At 41.7% G+C, this 17,829-nt stretch overlaps 2 protein-coding genes across 2 annotated transcripts in view; one reads left to right on the top strand and one right to left on the bottom strand.

Annotated features, from left to right (window-relative positions):
- Nucleotides 1-1,850: 1,850 nt before the first annotated feature.
- On the bottom strand, nt 1,851-2,264 carry LOC122730112 (60S ribosomal protein L23a-like). Its single transcript, XM_043969338.1, has one exon. It carries the CDS (start codon nt 2,262-2,264, stop codon nt 1,851-1,853), a length of 414 nt encoding a protein of 137 aa, XP_043825273.1.
- An 8,847-nt stretch (nt 2,265-11,111) lies between these two features.
- Nucleotides 11,112-17,829, top strand: part of TNPO3 (transportin 3) — a 118,643-nt gene continuing 111,925 nt past the window's right edge. Inside the window, exon 1 of the mRNA XM_043966571.1 lies at nt 11,112-11,635. Coding sequence (XP_043822506.1) covers nt 11,516-11,635 — 120 coding nt within the window. The 5' untranslated portion in view covers nt 11,112-11,515. The remainder of the gene's footprint in view (nt 11,636-17,829) is intronic.

Raw genomic sequence — 17,829 nt, forward strand, 5'->3', positions numbered from 1 at the left:
CTGATGGTAACTGAATACAGTTTGAAGCATTTTTGTTAGTTCTTTTATCTAAAGTTTTGTTTTTGTCTGTTTTCCTTCACAACCTGGCTAATGTGGAAATGTTTTGCATGATTACTTATGTATAACTTATATTGAATTACTTGAGTTCTTTGGGGGATGGAGGAAGAGAATTTGGAACACACAGTTTTTAAAAAGATTGATGTCAAAATTTGTTTTTACATGTAACTTGGGAAAATAAAAATTCTAAATAGTCAAACAAAAATTTTTTTTTCAATTTTAAAAAATGATATCACAGGTCTAGACCAAGAGGAAAAAAAGATACATCCAAGGAGAGATGTTCTAGATAGGAGCAACTGCGCTGGAAAGGGAGTGAACATCACGCCTAAAGATTAGACTGGGGAGTCATCAGTGCTTAGATAATGCTTGAAACTCTGTGAGCAAATAAGCTCTTTCTAGGCCACTTCCTTCTCTTGTCTTCTTGCTTCTTTGTGTTGGCTCTTTCTTTAAAAACAAAACAAAACTCCTTTTTTCATGGCTAGAGAAGCCCAATATTTGATATATTATCTCTTTATTGATCCCCAAACCCTTACTAGATCATGTCAGAGGAACTGATCCAGCACTCCAGCACTGCTTCAGAAAAATCAGCTGCCTTTTGACTGCTGAGTCACTCTTCTAAATTTGTATCTTCTTTGGTCTCCTCATTATTGCCTAGATCTCTTCAGTCACTCTCTACTAAGTCTCTGCAGCCTAGTGAATCATTATGTCAAGGTCTTTTCTGACTAGATATCACTGTCTGCTGTAGCACATTTTGTTTCTTTCTAAAAGAGCTGGAAAACAAATTTATGCATCATTTCTTGGTCCGCTCCTGACTCAGTCAGCAACACTAGGAAATTCCCATTCTTTACTGTGTAATTCACTCCTTCTTTCAGATAATTCAACCATGTTCTGATTTAGTTATCTCTCCTTACTTGGCTTAATGGCTACCTATTACTTTTTTTGTGAAAAAAAATTAATTAAATTCTTTTTTTCCCCATAACAAATGAAAGTCTACCTTATTTCTCTCTCACCTCTCTTCCACTTGAGAAAGTTAAAAAAACAAAACAAAACAAAAACCTCCTCTCACAAGCATGCATGGGCAAACAGGACACATTCAAATATTGGCCATGTCCAAAAAAAAAGTCTCAATCTACACTCTGAGGCCTCAGAAGGTAGGAGGCATGTTTCATCATGAGTCTTCTGGAATAATATGTGGTCATTGAGCTGAACACAGTTCCTAAGTCTTTCAAAGTTGTTTGTGTTTATGGTCTCATTGTCATAGCATAAATAATTCTCCTGGCTCTGATCATTTCACTCTGTATCAGTCATTCAGCCAATAAACATTTATCAAGTACCTACCATGTGCCAAGCATCCATTTATACAAGGATACCCATACATAACATTTAGCCATTCCCCAATTGATGGGTACCCCTCCTCAGTTTCCAATTCTTTGTTATCATGAAAAGAGATGCTATGTATGTATTTGTAAATATGGATCCTTTCTCCCTTTCTTTGATCTTTTTGAGATATTTGTTACTTTATGTAACACCTTACTCAGAGCTCATGAGCTACTGTCCCAAACCTCACTTTTTGGGGGGTTAGTAATGGCCTTTTTTTCCATAGTAGTATGTGCTCTTTATCAAATAGTAGTAGCATGTGGGACAATTCAGGTTTAGTGAGTTGCTGATGAATGGTCACGTGGCTATTAAGTGTCAAGTGTCTGGGGAAACATTTGAACTGAGGTCCTCCTGGACACCGTTTAGATGATTCTAATTTTGTTGGCAACATCCAAAGCATCATAGTCTGGAGCCAGTCAGACATGGGCCTTCTTCTCTCCATCAGGCCTGATCAGTGTGTTGACCTTGGCCACATCGATGTCGTAAAGCTTCTTTACAGCTTGCTTAATCTGATGCTTGTTGCCCTTGACATCCACGATGAAGACAAGGGTGTTGTTTTCCTCTATCTTCTTCATAGTAGACTCAGTGGTCAAGGGAAACTTAATGATGGCAGAGTGGTCAAGCTTGCTTCTCCTCGGGGTCCTTTTCTGAGAGTACTTGGGCTGCCTTCCAAGTCTTAGAGTCTTGGGTCTCTGGAAGGTGGGGGATGTTCGGATCTTCTTTTTGTGGCTGTGCACACCCTTCAATACTGCCTTCTTGGCCTTCAAGGCCTTGGCCTTGGCTTCCATCTTGTGGGGAACAAGCGCTTCCTTCTTCACCTTCAGCACCATCTTAAGGAAAAGGCTAGTAATGGCCTTTTAAACATCTGCCTAGAGCACTGCCAGCACTGCTGCATTCTCCCTTGGCCTGTTTGGGCTGCTGATGCTCAGCCCCTCTCCCTGGGCTTCTGTCTTCTGAGCCTGACCCAAACCTCACTTTTGCTGACTGGTTAGGTGGTGCCCAGTGTTTGACTACTTCCTGTCTCTTCAGAGTCTGGGATAAATCTGAGGGGTTGAGAGTGTGAATCTTTCTAATGTTAGCACAAGAGCCCCCAACCGGTGTTCTATACTTCTCCCAGTGGAAACTGAATCACTTCCATTTGAATTACCTTGGGAAGGTTCTGAAGATCACCTGGCAGCATAAGATATGAAACACTGAGATCCTTTCTTGAGCATTCAAACTCTGATGGACTGGCCATGTTAATCGAATGCCAAATATATGCTTGCCCCAAAGACTATTTTATGGAGAACTCACACAGGGCAAGCACTCATGTGCTAGTCAGAAGAAGCGATATAAGGACACTCTCAAGGTCTCTCTTAAGAACTTTGGAACTGATTGCATGACATGGGAGATATTGGCATAGGACCACCCAGCATGGTATGCAGTCATCAGAGAAGGTGCTGTGCTCTATGAGCAAAGTAGAATTGAACTAGCTCAAAAGAGATGTGAGATGCACAGATTTAAAGAATCCAACCCCAAAATTCACATAGATTATTTGTGTCCGACTTGTGGTGGTAGAGCATTCTGAGATCATATTGGTTTGATCAGTCACAGTTGGACAGACTGTAACTTGACTCTAACATAGTGATGTGACACAGAAATAGTCATTGTGAACTGTTTCCTTGGGGCATCATTTAGGAAAGGTCACAGGACTGAAAGACCACAGGATTGTAGGGCTGGAAGAATATTCAGGGACCGTCTATGACCTCTTCTTTTTTTAGGTGAATAACCCAAGGATTAGAGAAAAGTTACTTGCAAAAGGTCACATGGGTAGTAAGTATCAGAGTTTAGATTCTGAATCAAGGTCTTGGATTCCAAAACTGGTGCACACGGCTTTTGTAGCTTCACTTCAGACAATACTCAAACTGAAGAAGGTATACTGGGGAAGCTAAAACGATCAAGAAACTTCTATATGAAGAACAGTTTAAAAAGTTATAAGTCGGGGCAGCTAGGTGGCGCAGTGGATAAAGCACTGGCCCTGGATTCAGGAGGACCTGAGTTCAAATCCAACCTCAGACACTTGACACTTACTAGCTGTGTGACTCTGGCCAAGTCACTTAACCCTCATTTCCCCACACACACAAAAAGTTATGAGTCTACCATTGTCTTCATCTGGAAAGACAAAGGCTGAGAGGAGTTTCAATTTAAATTTATAAGCACCAGAAATAAAGATTCAACAGATTTATTCATCAAATCCTAGAATCCTAGGAGTAAATACCAATTAAAACTGCTTTGAGTTGGCAGCAGCTAGGTAGCACGGTGGATAAAGCACTGGCCCTGGATTCAGGAGTACCTGAGTTTAAATCCAGCCTCAGACACTTGACACTTAATTAGCTGTATGACCCTGAGCAAGTCACTTAACTCCCATAGCCCTGCAAAAAGAAAATAAAAAATAAATAAAAACTGCTTTGAACAAGCAAAAGAAAGTTCACATATTGCTATTGGTAAAATATGATGTTAATGAAAGGTGGGAGGAAAAAAATAAGCTGGAAGGAGTGGCTGAGACCAAGCCTGTACCTAAGCCTGGTGGCAACACACTAGTAGGATCATCTCAAGATAAAGTTCTGGTCCTCAGCTTTCTAGGCTCAGAAACCTGATATTATTCATTCTTCTACAGAAAATCAGCCTGTGAGAAACTGTTTTATACTAACCAAGCTCCCAGGAGAACGACTTACAAACCATTTGATGTTTATTAATTTACTTTGAAAGATTTAGACTAGATGGTCCCTAATGTACTTTCCAATTCTAAGATTCTATTCATGTAACTAAATGTAGAGAAACATGACTTACTTAACTGTATTTAATGAATGACTGAATGAATGTTCATTAAGCACCTGCTATTTGAGGCACTGTATTAGGTACAGTATATTTTTATATGCAGGAAAAAACTGTAGTGATAAAAGGATGATTTTCTTTTTATGAGTTTAGAAAAAGAAGAAACTAAGAGTAGGAATTTGTCTAGGTATTTACAACAGTCTATGTTTGGGGAAAGTTCTCTACTTCTGATGACAAGCAATGGATTATTTAGGCAGAAGTATCACTTGAGTACTTCCAGCTTCTTCACATAGCTGCCCAAGGAGTATTGTTAATATACATATCTGGCCATGTTGCTCCCTTTCTCAGAATTCTTCTGTGGCTCTTTATTACCTCTAGGAACAACTATAAACTCCTTTTCTTGACCTATTAAGGTCTGTTACAACCTGGCTCCAACATATTTTACCAGGGTTATTATTTTATTATATTCCCTTTCATGCATTTTACAGTCCACCCAAACTGGTTGTTTGCTATCCAAGCCAACCAAATTTGAAAGTTGGCCTTAATACCTTTTAAGGGAAAACTAGACTAACTTGCATGAGGGCAGGAGTTAGGATATCATTCCTACTATAGAGGATATCGAGAAAGCTGGCATTTGAACTGTCTTGAGGAAAGCCATGGAGGCAAGAAGGGACAGCCAGTGTGAAAGCACAGAGATGAGAGATGGAGAATTCTATAGGTGAAACAGCAAGCAGGACAGTCTGGCTAGACCACAGAGTGTGTAGAAGGAAGCAATGTGTGAGAAGACTAGAAAGGAAGTGTAAGATATAATGGGCTTTTTGTCAACACCCAAAAGCCCCAACCAGAGAAGATTAATCTAGACTGATTGAATTAAGTGAAACTGACTGAGAAGATTGACTTTGCTGATTAGCCTACTTAAAGTTAATTAAATTAAAACCACACCTGCCTGACTCCCAAGAGGGAGCATTCTCAGAGGCTATGGACTAGACATCAACATGAGACCACCCTCAACCAATCAGCTTGAAGGACCTCCCCTTCTGGGGAAGGGGGACAGGAAGTAGGAAGTGAGGCTGGCTGTCTCTGTCTCTTTGGTGGCTGGGACAAGCTCGTGTTGGCAGAAGAAGCAGGCTAGGGTAGATAGGTTTTTTCCTATCATTTTGAACTTCATGTGTTCTCTCTTTACCATGCTTTAATAAATGCTTTTTTTTTTTTTTTTTTTTTTTTTTTTTTTTTTTTTTTTTTTTTTTTTACTTTTTTTTTTTTTAAGTGAGGCAATTGGGGTTAAGTGACTTGCCCAGGGTCACACAGCCAGTAAGTGTTAAGTGTCCGAGGCCGGATTTGAACTCAGGTACTCCTGACTCCAGGGCCGGTGCTCTATCCACTGCGCCACCTAGCTGCCCCTTTAATAAATGCTTAATGCCCAAAGTGGGGTACAAAGCTTCTAATTTAAGGTGACCACACATTTAGGGTTGTTTTTGTTTTTGAATTTAGTGAGGCAATTGGGGTTAAGTGACTTGCCCAGGGTCACACAGCTAGTAAGTGTTAAGTGTCTGAGGCTGGATTTGAACTCCGGTACTCCTGACTCCAGGGCTGGTACTCTATTCACTGCTCCACCTAGCTGCCCCGACACATTCAGTTTTAAATGTCACAGAAGGAAGGGGTCAGGTAGGGAAGAACTTTAAAGACCAAACAAAACGGGGCAGCTAGGTGGCGCAGTGGATAGAGTACCAGCCCTGGAGTCAGGAGTACCTGAATTCAAATCCAGCCTCAGACACTTAACACTTAACACTTACTAGCTGTGTGACCCTGGGCAAGTCACTTAACCCCAATTGCCTCACTAAATTCAAAAAACAAACAAACAAAAAAGACCAAACAGAGGCATTTTATATTTGATCCCAGAGATAACAGGAAACCACTGGAGATTGATTTTTTTTTCTTTTTTAGTTTTTTTTGTTGTATTTGATTGTTTTGCACTGAATATGGTAACTTTATTGATGGCATACAATATAGGACTCTATGCTATACCCTCCTACTACACTGGTGATTTGGGGCAAGGATGTGAATGGGACATGGGATCCTCAATATAGGGAGAGAGGTTAGGTATGTGGACTCCCCAGTGGCTAAACTCCTTTTTTGGCTGGGGATGAAGATCCATGGCTTTCTACTCTGATGACCAGGTGCCCAATATGGCCAAATCTGTTGACTCCAACCTTCACCATCTTGTCTCCAGGATGTGGCTGCAGCAGTGGATCCTGGCACTGAGCTTGGGAGAAGAGCTGAGAGGACTGCAATTTATTTAGTAGAGGGGTGACATGGTCAGACTTGAAATTGAGGGAAATCACTTTGGCAGCTGTGGAGAGGATGAGTTGGATTAGGGAGAGACTTGAGCCAGGGAGAACAATTAGGGGGCTATTATAATATTCCAGGTGAGAGATGACAAATGTCTAAACTAGGATGGTGGCTGTGTGAATTGGGAGGAGATATCTATCTACATACATACACACACACACACACATATATATGTATATATATATACATAAATATGTATATGGAAATGTTGGGGAACCAAAAATGACAAAATTTAGCAACTCTTGAATACATAGGGTGAGTGAGAGGATGACATTGAGGTTGTGAACCTCGGTGATAGGAAGGATGGTGGTCATCTTGACAGTAATAGGAAAGCTAAGAAGAAGGGTGGCTTTGCAGGGAATTATAGTGAATTTTTCTTTGGATATAGTGAATTTGAGTTGTTCTGTGATGTTCTTTTTTTTTTTCTGGAGGAAATTTGGAGAGCCCAAAGTTTTCTGAACTATGCCATCTTCCCAAAATCTTCTCCCTCATGTGCACAGAGATGATAATTGAACCCATGTGAATTGATGAGATCAAGTGAGAGTATAAAGTAAAAAATGAGGTTAGCATAGTCTTTTTTTTTTTTTTGGTGAGGCAATTGGGGTTAAGTGACTTGCCCAGGGTCACACAGCTAGTAAGTATCAATTGTCTGAGGCTGGATTTGAACTCAGGTCTTCCTGAATCCACGGTGACACATAGCTGCCCCTAAATATATTTCAAGTTCATGGACCCCAGGTTATTTGTCCTTTGTTCTCTATGGTTGTTTTTTTTTTGGCTTTTTTTGCCGGGCAATGAGGATTAAGTGATTTGCCCAGGTCACACAGCTAGTAAGTGTCAAGTGTCTGAAGCCGAATTTTAACTCAAGTCCTCCTGAAACCAGGGCCAGTCCTTTATCCTAGCTGCCCCCTGCCACCTAGCTGCCCCTGTGGTTAGGATAGTCTAGGGAGACATTCACAACTGGTGAGTGTGATGTGAATGAATATCCAACAAAGGTCACAGAGGAGTGAATGGTCAGATGGGCAGGGAGAGAACCAAGAGAAGGGAGCAACCAACAAACCCAAAACAAACCCTAAGAAAAGAGAGTATCCGGGTTGAGATTGCAGTTTTGGATGAAGGGGTGGGGCAACACTAACAAATGCTGTGGAGATGTCAAGGAGGATGAAGAGTGAGAAAAGGCCATTCGATTTGCCATTTATAAGGTTGTTGGTAACTTTAGAGAAAGTATATTGAGTTGAATGATGAGTTTGGAAGCTAGATTAGAGGAATGGAAGTAGAAGCACTGAGGACAGAAGGCCATTTCAAGTTTAGCTTAGAAGGGGAGGATAATAGCTAGCAAAGATAGTAAGACCTAGTAAAGGTTTTTGAAGGATGGGGAAGACTTAGGGATATTTGTAGGTAGCACAGAAGGAACTATTAAATATAGATACATATCTAAGTGCCTTCTGGCCATCTCTACTTGAAGATACAAGTACAAATGCAAAAAAATTTTTACTTCCTGTAGAGCACTATGCTAGATGTTGCAGGTGATAACAATTATTGAACCAAGCATTATGTGAGGTCAGAGGGGAGAAAGTCATTACTAACAGGAGGGCTCAGCAAAGGTTTCCTGGAGGATTCCTAATGTCACTTTAAACTCAATAGGCTCTCCCTCTTGACCTTATTCCTACATAATGACTAGGATAGAGAACTTAGACTCAAAATGTCATAACCCTTTGCCTCCTCAAAACCAATTAATCACTGAGTTCCACTGATTCTTCTTCTACAATATTTTCTATATCTTTTTTACTGCACTATAGTGGGACTTCTCTGACTACTCCACCATGCCCATAATTGGGATAACCTCATCATCAGGTAAGATTTCATCAGCTTTGATACTCTACTTCATCACTACCTTCTATCTCTCTGATTGGAGGGTGGGCCCAAGACCTCCAAACCTCCATTTAAGGAGAGATCTCCACCCAGACATCTCATTTCTCACCTGGCTACCCTAGCTTGAGATTTCCCTGATTGAATTATTGGTTCTGGGTGTTGTTTTTTGCAGGGCAATGAAGGTTAAGTGACTTGTCTAAAGTCATGCAGCTAGTCAAGTTTCAAGTTTCTGAGGCTGGATTTGAACTTGGGTCCTCCTGAATCCAGGGTCCAGGCTTTATCTACTGCTCCACCTAGCTGTCCCCTCCTTGATTGAATTATCTACTTTACCTGCACATTGGATGGCTCCCTAATTCCATTTGGCTTCCTTTTTGGTGTTGTCTTCCTCATTAGATTGTAAGCTCCTTGAAGGCAGTGCCTGGCTTGATGTTTACTGATTATTGACTTTCCTTTTTCTTTTTTTTACCCAAAATGCTTATTTTTATTATTTGTAATTGGCATTTACTTTACTTTCAATCCCCACTAACATTCTAGTTTTTCCTTATCGCATTCCTGCATTATTGGATAGCCTCATAACTCACCTCCATTTTTCTAATCTTTCCCCTGCTCCAGTCCATCCTTTACACTACCACTAGATTTATCTTCCTGGAGAACTTCACCATGTATAGTAGAGTTCTTCTATTTGAAATAACTTCTAGCATTTATATGACACTTTAAGGTTTGCAAAATGCTGTAATGTCTTCTCTCATTTGACCTTCGGAATAATGCTGTGAGTTGAATGCTATTGTCATTTCACAGAGGGAACTGAGGCTGATAAAGTTGAAGTGACTTGCCTAGGGGCACAAAGGTAGTGTCTGAAACAGGATTTGGATTCAGGTCTTCTTGACTCCAAGTCCATCATTCTATCCATTGCACTGCCTTTATTTGGGTCATTCCCCAGCAGACTTGTAAATATCTATATACTTTGATACTGATACTTAAAGGATTGTTGAAAAGTTATTTCTGTGGTTGTATTTATTGTAGTCTTGTATGATAAAATATGCATAGGGAACATACTGGAGAGGGATACATTTTGCTCTCTGGAATCACTTTAAACATCAATTAGCATAATAAACTCAATGGCACAATCTTATATTCCCTATCACATCTGTCAGTTACAACTGAAGATATTGTAGGTCAGCTGCAGAAAATATGCAAAAAACTGGTGTTCTCTTTTCATGTTTTTACTCCTAGTAGCCTTGTGCATCCGGAAATTCTCCTTATGCATTTCTGAGCACCTAAGCAGAACACTGCCATGTATTAAGGGGGAAGATTACAAACTAATTGTTGTAGAACACACAAGCCTTGAATTTGTGGAATGTAACTAGTTGAAAGAAATCAGGAATACACAGAATAATTACAAAGTATTGCATCAGCCTTTGCCAACTATTAGAGTATAGGAGTGTGTAGCCATCACAAAATGGTCCTTAGAGGTTTTCTAGTCCAAATCCTTCATTTTACAGATGAGGAAACAGGTTTAAAGAGGTTAACATCGCTGGGGTAGGAAGTGAAAGTCAGAATTTGAATCCAAGTCCTGATTCCAAACTCAGGACTCTATCCACCGAACCAGTGATGGGAATGGTACAGACTGGTCCAGGGGTTGATTCTGAGACAAGGAATACACATTGAGCACATGTGTGGTGTTGTTCGAGGGCTACAATAACAGCTAATAATTACATAGCACTATCAGGTTTGCAAGCAGCGCTTTCTGTATATTATCTCATTGATTCTCACAACGATCCCGTGAGGTAGGCGCTATCATTATCTCTATTACACAGAAGACAGAACCGAGGCTGACAAAACGAAGTGATTTGTCCAGGGTGATACAGCTAATGTCTGAGGCCAGAACTGAGGTCTTTCTCGATTCCCAGTCCAACACTATCCTCCGAACTATCTAGCTGCCCCTTTTCAATAGGGAGAACGTCCTCAGCAGCAGGAGATGATTGAGGCAGAACTGGTGAAATGGAACGTCCTGCTCCACAAAGGGCTTTGTCCCGGGCGATGACACAGGGTGGACTCCTAGAATACAAGCTGGAGGCGGCATTTTGAAACGGAAGGAGTCTTAGAGATCATCTAGTGGAGGGGTTCTTGATCTCTTTTTGTGTCATAAGGCTCCTCTGGGAGAGGGGTGAAGCTTATGTGTAGACCTTTTCTCACAATCGTGTTTTTAGATTCATAAAATGCAGAGGACTACAAAAGAAACAAAAGGTCAGTATCAATAAAGACGTAACAGCCGGGGTACGAGGGGAGGCAGAGTGAAAATGAAACGGGGGTCGCTCCGGCAGTAGAAGAAGTTGACCCCCGGCTCGTAGGAGAATGGATCCCTACTCAGAGACGCAGCCCCGGGGCCCCCACGTGGAAGCAGCGCTGTAGAGACCGCAGGATGTATCCAGGCTGCATCTCCAGACGTCAGGAGGAGTAAAGCCCTCCGTCTAGTACCAAAAGGAACCGGCTTGTCGGGGTCCGGATTCCCGTGAATCCCCGGGAGTCCAAGGGCTGAACGCACGGCTTCCTTTCGCGCTTCTTCGGTTTCTGGTCGGGGAGGGTCACTTCCGGTACAAGGGGTCCCTGAAAGGGGGGGCACGGTTTGCTGAGGCTCCGGCGGAAGTACGCTAAGGTAGCAGTGTCGCTGCTTCCGGTCCGGGTAGAGCGGTACTCCTACTGCAAGGCTGTGTGGTTTGCAAGAGCCGGCTGAGGTTGGAGGATCCCAGAACTAGGGGGGAGGGAGAGGGCAAGGTGGAGAGAACACGCGGACTCCCAAGCTGATTTGGGGGATAGCCCGATGGTGACGCCGGCCACCGATTGCTGGCACAGAAGAAAGAGGGAACCCGAACGCGACTAGGCTACTGTTTCCAGGGGGGCCGCCTGCACGGGACACCCCCCGCCCCGGTAACGGCCGAGGAGGAGGAGGAGATGGCGCCGGCCAGGGAGCGGCCGTGGCCAAGGCAGTGAGGAGGAGTGAAGCCCGAGGAGCCGGAGTCCCCGCGTGTGAAGAGCAGGAGCCGGCGCCATGGAAGGCACGAAGCCGAGTTTGCAGCTGGTGTACCAGGCCGTGCAAGCGCTCTACCACGACCCGGACCCCAGCGGCAAGGAGCGCGCCTCGTTTTGGCTCGGGGAGCTGCAGCGATCGGTGAGCGGGGCCGGCGCCTGGCGAGGGCCCGTCGCGGGGGGCGGACGGGCGGGCGGGCTGCGGGGCTGAAGAGGCCTCCGGCCAGGCCCAGAGAGGCTAGGCGGCCGGGTCCAGGTGCGGCCGCGGGGCCTCGTGCAGCCCGAGGGGAGGAGCTGCGGCTGCGGGGCGGGGCGCGGCGGTCGAGCTGCGGCTGGAGGAAGTTTCTTTAGAGAAGGGGCACCCCGAGGTTCTGGGTCTCTTCTCCAGGCTCCGATCCCTTCTTTCGCGTGGTCTCCTTGGCCTTGAGCCCCTTGGGGAGCTCAGGCCTTTCCGGGTTCCCGCTCTTTAACTGTCTCTAAGGGACTCCCAGCCTTGCTCCCTCCCCATCTCTTTGAATTTGAGCCTCTGTCCCACCTCCCTTCCCTGTCCAGCACGCCCACTCCGTGGTGCCTGCTCCTTTTTTTCCACTACGTTCTAATTTTGCAGCCTGTGATTCTTTCCCATTCAGGCTTACCCGCGCCCCCTCGTCCTCATTTTCATCCATTGCTGTCTCAACTCTTGGGTCTTTACATCTGCCAATTTTGCCCTCTTTCTGTATTCCTTTGCCACCTCCTCATCATTTAACTTCATGTTGAGACTTATTCCCTCTTCCCCACTCCCCTCAACTTTTACTGCATAGTATCTTTTTTATGAAATGTAGGAAAAACTTTTTAATCATATTGATTTGGATTATAGAGCCATGGATTATTATTCTTTTTTAACAAATGAGAAAATACTTTGGAAATTAAAAGATGTTGCATTTTATTTGTTTTCCTTCTCCCAAGCACAAATCCTTTTCTCACTAATATTTACATTCCCTCCCTCCCCCAATTTCTTTCTTTGCTAGAGTTTTAGTGCTCTGCCTTTTAAAGTTAACTTCTTTAGTGCATATTAGTATCCTATATGTTGGGCAGTCTGCAACTGTGCATTTGAAATAGGGTGGGTGGTGGGTGGTTTTGGGGTATGTTTCTTTGGATCCAAGTCTTGGCTTACCTGATTTCAAGTAATGAGAAATTTTTATAAGGTAGATATTACTTGATAATCACAACACACAACCACTTTCCTTGGTCTGTAGAGAAAGCCTTTTTGTGGTGCTTTGTTTTACAGTTTGCTAGCAGTAGTCATTTTTGTGAGATTAAAATTACCTTCATTTTTATAGGAAGGAAGTGCTTCGTTTGAACAGGAAAAGTGATTTGTTAATTCAAAGAGCCTTTCCCAAGTTGTTTCAGTGGTATGTAATGAACTTCAAGTTTGCTCCTAGCACAGTATGTCTTTTATTCCCTTTGGCGTTACAAAGTTTGCTTAAATAAATCTCAGTTGTGCCATAAGACCTGTTTCAAGAAGAAACTCACTTTTTTTTTTTGGTAGAACATATTTTTTTCTCTTCTTGAAATTGCAAAGTCATCACAGAGTTGTAATTCCAGGGATCTGTGCCAATTGGTCTTCTTGACAAGCTCAATATGAGGCAATAGTTAATCATCTGTAAGTAGTACAACTTTGATACAGTCGAACACATTCTGGAATAGGATGTTTTCCTCATGTTGTATCTATCAACTGTCTTATCCTTTCCTCCCATTCATTCTTAGAAATAACCTGCTGCAGAGATTGACATATGGGAGGCTGTTAGAATTGATAATCTTGAAAATTTTCTAAAATAAGAAAAACTATATTTCTCTGTTTTGGAGGCTGACTTTTACTTATCAGGAACCTGTTATTTGGCAAGAGTCTGCTAAACATGGCAGGAAGGAGTTGTCCTAATCTAACTCAGCGAACCAAGACTCTAGAGGGAGGCATTGGATGAAAAGTCACCCCTTCATAAGAAACAGGGAAAAACCTGCTAAATTGTTGAAGATGGTTATTTCAATCAAGAGGAAGGGAGGTGTATTTTATAGACAGGAATGCTATTAGCTTGTCCTCTGACTGGAATAAGAGCAGATTTGGTTTGGTTTGCTGTGCTGTGCTGTGCACCATGGCAGCAGATGAGCCAGGATAATCTTGGGACAATGATAATTGATTTGGGAATTTTTCCCCTATAACAAATGAGGCAGGCTGTGGCATGTGTACCCTAGTACTTTTCCTCTTTATTCCTATTTCCCTGAAGTTCTCTTGAAACATCAGGGTTTTCTTTCCTTCTGTCATTGGTTTGACTTGGTTCTTTTTCTGAAGACTAAGCATTTATTTGGTGGGCTTAAGCTGTCAGTCAACCAACAAGTTCTTACTGAGCACTTACCACAGGTGTGCTCCAGGCGTTGTGCTCAAGGGTGAAGATAGGTAGTCTAAAAAAAAAAAGCAAAGATGCCTTCAAGGAGCTTGCAGTTTTTTGGAGAAGACAACGTGTGCATATATAAGTAAATACAAAATACATATTTTAAATAAACACAAGGCGGTGGCAATGGTATGTGTGTGGGTGAAAGCACTGGCAACTTTGGGAAATGGGGAAAGGCTTCTTCATGTTGGAAGTGGCACTTGGGTTGAGTTAAGAAGGAAGCTAGAGATTATCAGAGGCTAGGTAGAGGTGAGGAGGTGCTGACAGTCTGAAAAGGCATAGTGATGGGAGATGGAGTGTTGTGTTGTGTGTGAGAGAACGTTAGGTGGGCTGGTTTGGATGGATGAAGGGTGAGAAAGGAAGGAGTGGAATCAGTCTGGAAAGGTAGGCTGGAACCTCCTATGGAAGGGCTTCCAATGCTCACATTTGATGTTAGAGGTAACAGTGAGCCACTGGAACTTTTTGAGCAGGAGAATAATGGAATCAGACTTGTGCGTTATGAATAACATTTTGGCAGCTTTAAGGATTGAAAAATGGAGAGACTTGAAGACGGGAGATAGATTAGTAGGAGACAATTGCAATCGAACAGGCAAAAGTGACAAGGATCTAAACTAGAGTGGGGGTTTTAACCACCAAACAAGATAGACTTTTGAAAATGCAAGAGCTGTTTAAGAGGAGGAGGATATTTCTGTTGGTGTGCTTTCTCTTTAGTAATACAAATTAGGAAGCTCTGTAAAAAGCTTTGCCATGTATAAATGAGTCATAGCATTTCTAGTTGAATTCTTCATAATAAGAACTAATATTTACATGGTGCATTTAAGGTTTGCAAAGAGCTTTACATATATTATTCTTATTTGATCCCTGAAACAGTCCTTCAAAATTGGTGTTGTTACTCTCCTCATTTTATAAATGAGGCAACTGACAGATGAAGTGCCTCATCCAAGGTCACACACCTAATGGAGTGTCTTTCAAGAAATTTACAATCTAATATAGGAGGAATAAAAATACACCCTCTTTTGGTTCCTATTGAATTGTAGCAGTTTAGACTAGTTTAAAACAGATCTAGAACTAGAAGAAAGCTGGAATTCTTTTTAACAAGAGCTAAATTATCAAGCACAGCTTCCTCACTTTACAGATGAAGAAATGAGTGAAATTTAGGTAAATATTCTTCAGAACTGGGGCTCTGGACAAGGGGTGATGGTTTTACTGATTACTGATAAACCACTGTGGAATCCATGAGTATTTTTGTATTTCTGGTCAAGGGTGGACATTACTGTTCCAGATCTTCAAGTTCATCAGTCTTCCTATCTTAAATGAAGATTATTATAATAGCTAGCATGCCCTCAATTTGTCATCTGCATTTATGAAAAAGAAAAATGAAAAGCAACTTTTGTGATAGTCAGTTACTGAGCTATTTGAAAGTTAAAAAAAATAACTTCCACATTACTTTGATGATTGTGTTTCCTTGGGTTGTACTCAACACTAAATTGTAACCAGATGTTTACAGGTCGACTCTACAATCGAAGGGTGACTAGTATAGTGTAGTGCTGTTCTTTGCTTGTTGGGGCTTTACAGTGATGCCGAAAATTTGTAGACTAGTGGAAACAATTCTGGATTTCAGAATCAGAATTCTGCTGGATTTCAAATCAGAGGATTGTGTTCAATTTCTGACACTGTTGCTTTTACAGCCTTTGTGGCCTTGGGCAAGTCACTTGAACTCTCTGGGCTCCCTCTACAAAATGATAGGTGTTATATGGATTAGACCAGGGATATCAAACTCAAACCATAAACTGTACATTAGGATTTCTGTAGGTGCTATTGACTTAGAAAACTACATGTTAGTATTATCCATGTTTTATTGTATTTTAATTTTGTTAAATGTTTCCTAGTTACATAATTTGAATTGGCACTTAGTGTTGCTTTGTGCATGTTTGACACCACTGGACTAGATGAAGTCTAAGGTCCTTTCTAGCTCTAAACCTATGATCCTCTGTTCCTAATGATATAAAGAACCAGCATTCCTCTTTCTAGGAAAGTTATAGTCTCTGGTTTGCCTTAGTGTTTTCTTGTTTTTTTTTTTGCTGCCCCCCCCCCCTCCCCCCGCCCACGGTCACACAGGTAGTAAGTGTCTGAGGCTGGATTTGAACTCAGGTCCTCATGAATCCAGGGCCAGTGCTTTATTCACTGCTCCACCTAGATGCCCCTCCTTGCATTAGTCTTTTTTTTTTAATTAGTAAAGTATTTTTTTTTTCCGTTACATGTAAAGATAGTTCTCAACCTTTGTTTATACAAGCTTTACAATTTCAGATTTTTCTCCCTCCCTCCCCCCTCCCCTAGACAGCAGGTAATCTGATATAGGTTTTATATATATATATATATATATATATATATATATATATACATACATACATACATACATACACACACACATAATAACATTAATCCTATTTCTGCATTAGTCATGTTATAAGAGAAAAAAAATCAGAGCAATGATGGAAAACCTCAAAATAGAAAAAAAAACAACAGCATCAAAAACAAAAGAAATAGTATGGTTCATTTAGCATCTATACTCCGCAGTTCTTTTTTTTTTTTCCTGGATTTGGAGATCCTCTTCCATCACAAGTTCCCTGGAACTCTTCTGTACCATAGCACTGGTGAGAAGAATATAGTCCATCACAGTAGATCAACACTCAGTGTTGATGATACTGTGTACAATGTTCTTCTGGTTCTGCTCATCTCACTCATCATCAGCTCATGTAAAACCCTCCAGGTTTCTCTGAACTCCTCCTCATCATTTCTTACAGCACAATAGTATTCCATTGTATTCATATACCACAACTTGTCCAGCCATTCCCCAATTGATGGGCACCCCCTCAACTTCCAATTCCTTGCCACCACGTAAAGAGCAGCTATAAATATTTTTGTACATGTGGGTCCCTTTCCCCCTTCCATGATCTCTTTGGGAAGAAGACCCAAAAGTGGTATTGCTGGGTCAAAGGGTATTCCTTGCATTAGTCTTAAAGCACAACTAGTGGCCTTTTCCAATCTATTTCACAAGATTTTTGAGAGGAGAGAGCTTTATAAGCTGTAAAGTATGTAATATGAAAGCTTAACTGTTATCTGCCTTGCTCCTGTGGTTATTACACTCATTTGATCATTTTGATGACACAGGGTCTTTTTATCTGAACTTTGTGTTTGAAGATTTTTAGGTTGATGTGGTTTTTTGTAGTGTCTTACTCTAGTTTTTTTGACCTGTTCCGTATATATCCTATGCTTTGCTCTTCTCTTTTATCTATCCTCCAAAGTAATATGAAATCTTGGTTTTAAACTTGAATATATAGTTCAGTGTTTTACATTATAATTCCATGGTACCCTTGCAAATTTGAACAACTTTTGCTTGTGGTATCTTATCCTCCAGGAACCCAGCTCATTAATAGAGTTACAGAATTAAAGGATTTTACAATAGGAAGGGATCTTAGAGATATTCTTCTGGTTAACACGTCCAAAAATGATTCCATTTAAGTGAGGGTAGGGGCTGGTGGTTAAGAGAGGTTACATTATTCTAGTTTGCTAGGAGCCCCAGAACTGGCACTCAGTTTACATAATATGGAATTGGATTCAAGCTCTGTATTTCCCGTTTTAAAGCAGGGTTTCTTGTAGTCATTTCATGGTTCTTTTGAGTGGGTTTCAGGATATGGCTTTGGTCCAGGGTCCCCACACTTGCCTTGAAGTGAACTCTTTTTTGGGGGGTTAAGTAACTTGCCGAGGGTCACACAGCTAAGTGTTAAGTGTCTGAGGTCGGATTTGAACTGAGGTACTCCTGACTCCAGGGCCAGTGCTCTATCCACTGCGCCACCTAGCTGCCCCCTGAAGTGAACTCTTTTTTTGTTTTGTTTTGTTTTTTGCAGGG

This window comes from Dromiciops gliroides, chromosome 5 (assembly GCF_019393635.1).
Source record: "Dromiciops gliroides isolate mDroGli1 chromosome 5, mDroGli1.pri, whole genome shotgun sequence".
In the NCBI taxonomy this organism is placed as follows: domain Eukaryota; kingdom Metazoa; phylum Chordata; class Mammalia; order Microbiotheria; family Microbiotheriidae; genus Dromiciops; species Dromiciops gliroides.

What these genes read in the sequence shown, in the direction of transcription:
- LOC122730112 (XM_043969338.1), bottom strand. Translation starts at nt 2,264, where the DNA reads ATGGTGCTGAAGGTGAAGAAGGAAGCGCTTGTTCCCCACAAGATGGAA.